At 41.6% G+C, this 7,154-nt stretch overlaps 1 protein-coding gene across 1 annotated transcript in view; it reads right to left on the bottom strand.

Moving 5' to 3' along the window:
• LOC108290826 (ATP-binding cassette sub-family A member 17-like) overlaps positions 1–6,229 on the bottom strand; it is a 124,074-nt gene extending 117,845 nt beyond the window's left edge. Inside the window, exons 1-2 of the mRNA XM_037732299.1 lie at positions 6,176–6,229; positions 5,561–5,816 (exon numbers count right to left, since the gene is read on the bottom strand). Coding sequence (XP_037588227.1) covers positions 5,561–5,816; positions 6,176–6,229 — 310 coding nt within the window. The remainder of the gene's footprint in view (positions 1–5,560; positions 5,817–6,175) is intronic.
• Between the last annotated feature and the right edge of the window lie 925 nt (positions 6,230–7,154).

The raw sequence follows: 7,154 nt of genomic DNA on the forward strand, positions 1-7,154 counted from the left end.
GTGAAGAAGGTCATTGGTAGCTTGATGGGGATAGCGTTGAATCTGTAAATTACTTTGGGTAGTATGGCCATTTTCACAATATTGATTCTTCCTAACTATGAGCATGGAATGTTTCTCCATCCATCTGTTTGTGTCCTCTCTTATTTCGTTGAGCAGTGTTTTGTAGTTCTCCTTGAAGAGGTCCTTTACATTCTTTGTTAGTTGTATTCCTAGGTATTTTATTCTCGTTGTAGCAATTGTGAACGGCAGTTTGTTCTTGATTTGGCTCTCTTTAAGTCTGTTATTGGTGTATAGGAATGCCTGTGATTTTTGCACATTGATTTTGTATCCTGAGACTTTGCTGAAGTTGCTTATCAGTTTCAGGAGATTTTGGGCTGAACAATGGGGTCTTCTGAATATATAATCATGTTGTCTGCAAATAAAGACAATCTGACTTCCTCCTTTCCTAACTGAATACCCTTTATTTCTTTTTCTTGCCTGATTGCTCTGGCTAGAACTTCTAATACTATATTGAATAGCAGTGGTGAGAGCGGGCATCCTTGTCTGGTGCCACATTTCAAGGGGAATGCTTCCAGTTTTTGCCCATTCAGTATGTTATTGACTGTGGGTTTGTCATAAATAGCTTTCATTATTTTGAGATATGTTCCATCAATACCTAGTTTATTGAGGGTTTTTAGCATAAAGCGCTGTTGAATTTTGTCAAAGGCCTTCTCTGCATCTATTGAGATAATCATGTGGTTTTTGTCTTTGGTTCTGTTGATGTGGTGGATTACGTTTATAGACTTGCATATGTTGTACCAGCCTTGCATCCCTGAAATGAAGCCTACTTGATTATGGTGGGTAAGCTTTTTTGATGTGCTGTTGCAATTGATTTGCCAGTACCGAAGATTTTTACATCTATGTTCATCATGAATATTGGCCTGAAGTTTTATTTTCTTGTTGAGTCTCTGCCGGGTTTGGTATCAAGATGATGTTGGTCTCATAAAATGATTTGGGAAGGATTCCCTCTTTTTTGATTGTTTGGAATAGTTTCAGAAGGAATGGAACCAGCTTCTCTTTGTATGTGTGGTAGAATTCGGCTGTGAACCCATCTGGACGTGGGCTTTTTTTGGTTGGTAGGCTGTCGATTGCTGCCTCAACTTCAGCCCTTGTTATTGGTCTATTCACGGTTTTGACTTCTTCCTGGTTTAGGCTTGGGAGGATGCACATGTCCAGGAATTTATCCACTTCTTCCAGGTTTACTAGTTTACGTGCATAGAGTTGTTTGTAATAATCTCTGATGATGGTTTGTATTTCTGTGGAATCTGTGGTGATATCCCTTTATTGTTTTTTATTGCATCTATTTGATTATTCTCCCTTTTCTTTTTTATTAATCTGGCTAGTGATCTATTTTGTTGATCTTTTCAAAAAAACAGCTCCTGGATTTATTAATATTTTGAAGAGTTTTTTGTGTCTCCTTCAATTCTGCTCTGATCTTATTTATTTCTTGTCTTCTGCTAGGTTTTGAATTTTTTTGATCTTGCTGCTCTAGCACTTTCAGTTTTGACAATAGGGTGTCAATTTTAGATCTTTTCTTGCTTCTCATGTGGGCATTTATTGCTATATATTCTCCTCTAGACACTGCTTTAAATGTGTCCCAGGAATCCTGGTATGTTGTCTTCATTCGCGTTGGTTTCAAATAACATCTTTATTTCTGCCTTCATTTCATTGTTTATCCAGTCAACATTCAAGAGCCAGTTGTTCAGTTTTCATGAAGCTGTGTGGTTCTGAGTTAGTTTCTGAATTCTGAGTTCTAACTTGATTGCACTATGGTCTGACAGACTGTTATGATTTCTGTTCTTTTACATTTGCTGAGGAGTTATTTACTTCCAATTATGTGGTCAACTTTAGAGTAGGTGTGATGTGGTGCTGAGAAGAATGTATATTCTGAGGATTTGGGGTGGAGAGTTCTGTAAATATTTATTAGGTTTGCTTGGTCCACATCTGAGTTCAAGTCCTTGATATCCTTGTTAATTTTCTGTCTCGTTGATCTAATATTGACAGGGGAGTGTTAAAGTCTCCCACTATTATTGTGTGTGAGTCTAAGTCTCTTTGTAAGTCATTAAAACTTGCTTTATGTATCTGGGTGCTCCTGTATTGGGTGTGTATATATTTAGGATCAGCTCTTTTTGTTACATTGATCCATTTACCATTATGTAATGTCCTTCTTTGTCTCTTTTGATCTTTGTTGGTTTAAAGTCTATTTTATCAGAAACTAGGATTGCAACTCCTGCGTTTTCTTTGCTCTCCATTTGCTTGGTAAATCTTCCTCCATCCCTTTATTTTGAGCCCTTATGTATCTTGCATGAGAGATGGGTTTCCTGGATACAGCATACCAATGGGTTTTGGCTTTTTATCCAATTTGCCAGTCTGTGTCTTTCGATTGGGGCATTTAGCCCATTTACATTTAGGGTTATTGTTATGCGTGAATTTGATCCTGCCATTTTGATGCTAACTGGCTGTTTTGCCCATTAGTTGACGCAGTTCCTTCATTGTGTTGATCCTCTTTACCATTTGGTATGTTTCTGGAGTTGCTGGTACTGGTTGTCCCTTTCTATATTTAGCGCTTCTTTCAGGAGCTCTTGTAAAGCAGGCCTGGTGGTGATGAAATCTCTGAGTAATTGCTTGTTTGTAAAGGATTTTATTTCTCCCTCACTTATGAAGCTTAGTTTGGCTGGCTATGAAATTCTGGGTTGAAAGTTTTTGTCTTTAAGGATGTTGAATATTGGCCCCCACTCTCTTCTGGCTTATAGGGTTTCTGCTGAGAGATCTGCTGAGAGTCTGATGGGCTTCCCCTTGTGTGTAACCCGACCTTTGTCTCTGGCTGCCCTTAGTATTTTCTCCTCCATTTCAACCCTGGTGAATCTGAAGATTATGTGCCTTGGGGTTACTCTTCTTGAGGAGTACCTTTGTGGTGTTCTCTGTATTTCCTGGACTTGAATATTGGCCTGCCTTCCTAGGTTGGGGAAGTTTTCCTAGAAAATATCTTGAAGAGTATTTTCCAGCTTGGATTCATTCTCTCTGTCACATTCAGGTACACCTACCAAACGTAAATTAGGTCTTTTCATATAGTCCCATATTTCTTGGAGACTTTGCTCATTTCTTTTTACCCTTTTTTCACTAATCTTGCCTTCTCATTTTATTTCAGTGAGTTGATCTTTGACCTCTGATATCCCTTCTTCTGCTTGGTCAATTCAGTACTGAAAACTTGTGTACATTTCATGAAGTTCTCATGTTGTGTTTTTCAGCTCCATCGTTTCATTTATATTCCTCTCTAAGCTGTTTATTCTTGTTAGCATTTTATCAAACATTTTTTCAATGTTCTTAGTTTCTTTGCACTGGGTTAGAACATGTTCTTTTAGCTCAGAGAAGTTTCTTATTACCCACCTTCTGAAGCCTGTTCTGTCAAAACATCAGACTCATTCTCCATCCAGCCTTGTTCCCTTGCTGGTGAGGAGTTGTGATCCCCTGGAAGAGGAGAGGCATTCTGATTTTCGGTGTTTTCATCCTTTTTGCACTGGTTTCTTCCCATCTTTGTGGATTTATTTACCTGTGGTCTTTGTAGTTGTTAACTTTCAGATGTGGTCTCTGAGTGGACGTCCTGTTTGTTGATTATGAAGTTATTTCTTTCTGTTTCTTAGTTTTCCTTCTAACAGTCAGGCTCCTCTGCTGTAGGACTGCTGGAGGTCCACTCCAGGCCATGCTTGCCTGGTGATCACCTGTAGTGGCTGCAGAACAGTAAGGGTCGCTGCCAGGTTCTCCTTCCGCTACCTTTGTCCCAAAAGGATACCTGCCAGATGTCAGTCTGAGCTCTCCTTTATGAGGTGACTCTTTGAATATACGGGGGTCAGGGAGCTGCTTGAGGAGACAATCTGTCCTTCATAGGTGCTCAAGTGTGAGCGGTGAGCTCTGTTCTTTCATTCAGAGCTGCTGCACAGGTACATTTAAGTCTGCTGCAGCAGAACTCATAAACACCTTTTTTTCCCCCAGGTGCTCTGTCCAAGGAAGGTAGAGCTTTATTTATAAGTTTCTGTCATGCTGCTGCCTGTTTTCAGGGCTGCCCTGCCCAGCAAGGAGGTAGGCTAGTCACAGTCTGCCTGCAGAGGTTTTGCCGAGCTGCTGTGGGCTCTGCCAAGCTGCTATGCGATCTCCCCTGCAGTCCTGTTTATAGGGGTATAGTTAGGACTGCCTCGGCAATGGTGGCCCACCTCTGTAATGGTGGACTCTCTCTCTAATGGCAGACTGCCTCAGCAATGGTGGGCCGCCTCGGCAATGGCAGACTACCTCAGTAGTGGTGGACTGCCTTGGTAATGGCAGATGCTCCTCCCCCACAGAGCTGGACCATCCCGGGTTCAGCTGTGCTTGCTGTGAAACTCTCAATCTAGAGCGTTTCAGATTGCTGTTTTTGTGGGGGTGTGACCGGCCGACCCTGATCACCTGGCTCCCTGCCTCAGACCCCTCTTTTTGTTTTCAGTTGAACAGGCAACTCCATCTCCCAGGCGTCCCAGTCAACAGTTGAAATGGCACTGGGATTTGTGTGATTTCTTGTGCGTAGACCCACTGCGCTCACTGAAACAGCCACTGGAAGCTCATGGCACTTTTTCATTGGAGAATCTCCTGGCCTAGCTCCCTGTGTCAGTCCCCTTTCAGTTGAACGGGGGACTCTTGTCTCCCAGGTGTTCCAGTTGCCAGTTGAAAAGGCGCCCGGATTTGTGTGAGATTTTGTGCAGAGACCCACTGCAATAGCTGAGACAGCCGCACAGGGGGCTCGTGGTGCGTTTTCGCCCAGGAATCCCCTGACCTGTTTCCCTGTTTCAGTCCCCTTTTTTTCAGTTGAATGGGTGACTCTTGTCTCCCAAGCATTCCAGTCGCCTGTTGAAAAGGCACCTGGATCTGTGTGATTTCCTGAGTGATGACCCACTGCACCGGCTGAAACAGCCACGCTGGAGATTCGTGGCACTTTTTCATCTGGGAATCTCCTGGTCTAGCTCCCTGCTTCAGTCCCCTTTTTATCAATTGAACAGGTGACTCTGTCTCCCAGGTGCTCCAATTGCCAGTTAAAATGGCACCTGCACTTGTGTATTTTGTGCAGAGACCTGCCGTGCTGGCCAAAACAGCTGCACTGGTGACCCGTGGGGCTCCTCCACCCGGGAATCTCCTGGTCTGTGGGCAATAAAAATCCATCTGGAAATGTGGTGTCCACTCACCCTCCGCACTCTCGCTGGGAGCTGCAATCCTGAGTTGCTCTTAATCGGCCATCTTGAATCCCTCCATCAAAAACAAATACTTAACATTTCAATTAGCCTTGAAGTCTTCTCACATATATAGACAAGACTCTATATGTTGTTTGAAATAATAAAAATATCTCATGGACAGCTTTTCCATAGCTACCACCTCATAGGGTCTTTAGAATCTGGAGATCCCAGATTTAAAATCACTACTGTAAGAACTCTCAGGGAAAAACTTCAAACTATACTTTATAAAAATATCCTCCCAATCCTTACCCATCTTTATGTCTAACCTTCAAACTCAAAGGTCTGTCCCACCATTTCGACAATAGCCTTCAAAGTTTCACTCCTGGAAGGGATATAAGCTAGTTGAAATCTCTTTTTCAGAGAAAAATAATGGAAGAATTCTGGCAATGTACTGACATCAATTGGATGGTAGCTACTAGAAGGTCTTTTCACTGGAGTACTATGAAAACGAAGATACAATACAACTGCAGAAAATAGCAATGGCATCAAGATTTCAAGAATTGCTACCAGAGTCTTCTGTTTCTAAAATAAAAACAAAAACTAAATGTTAACCCAAAACAGAACACGAGTGTAAGTCGCTATGTGATAAACCCTCTTTCATTTAGAACACTTTAATTTCTTCCAACCTCCCTGCACAACACATGAAAAAGAAAGACACAGAATAAGAATTGCTTGAAACATCTCCTTTTAGCTTTTCTGTAACACCAATGGTCAAAAATCAGTAACAATGATGTCATCTTTAATAATTACATGACTCATTTGCAGAAAAGGGCCCCTTTACATGCAAAGTTCTTAATTGTTCTTTAACCCATTATTATAAACCAATTAAACATTCAATCCTTCCCAAGGACTTACATCTTCCCACAGATAACCATACCCACCTTTAAGACGAAATTCTTCCAGAGAAGAAGTTTTAACTTTCTGAACACTGCCATTTTTATAGCTGAAGAGGAGGGCTCACCACTAGTCAGGAAACAAACAAGGGGAAATGTTATGCATAGTACAAAAGTGTTAAGAGTTACTTTTTTCATCCTTGAAAACTTTCTTCTTTGGGGCTTCCAGATCATTGTGCTGGACTACTTTTCCTCCTATCATTCTAGTAATTCCTTTTCAGTCTTTTTGCTGATACTACCTCCTCTTCCCAACCTCTAAATGTACTCCAGGGCTCAGTCTGTGCGCTCCTTTGGTGATCTCACACAGCTCTTAGATTTGAATCCATCTATATGCTGATAACTTCTAAATTTGTATCTCCAGCCTAGACCTCAGCTCGAACTCTAGACCCAGATACCCAATTGCCTGCTGCCTACTTAACATTTCCATGTGTTTCATCTCAAAGTTGACATGGCCAAACTGGGCTTTCTTATTCCTGTTAAAACAGATTGTCCTACAGTATTCTTCACCTCTGTTAATACCAGTTCCATTCTTTGAGTTATACAGGATGATGATGATGATGATGATGATGATTATTATTATTATTATTTGAGACACAGTCTTGCTCTGTCGCCCAGGCTGGAGTGTAGCAGCATGATCTCGGCTCACTGAAACCTCTGCCTCCTGGGTTCAAGCAATTCTCCTTACTTAGTCAGTCTCCTAAGTAGCTGGGAGTACAGGCATGCACCACCACGCCTGGCTAATTTTTGTATTTTCTGGTAGAGATGGGGTTTCACCATGTTGGCCAGGCTGGTCTAAAACTCCTGACCTCAAATGATTCACCCACCTCGGCCTCCCAAAGAGCTAGGATTAGTGGCATGAGCCACCTCACTAGTCCTTCTTTTTTAATGATGCAGGAAAGTAACATGTTACAGAACAAACTGATTACAAATAGTAGGTAGAGGATTACTTCAATTTTTATTTAAAAAA

Source organism: Cebus imitator, unplaced genomic scaffold, assembly GCF_001604975.1.
Source record: "Cebus imitator isolate Cc_AM_T3 unplaced genomic scaffold, Cebus_imitator-1.0 Scaffold444, whole genome shotgun sequence".
NCBI lineage: Eukaryota > Metazoa > Chordata > Mammalia > Primates > Cebidae > Cebus > Cebus imitator.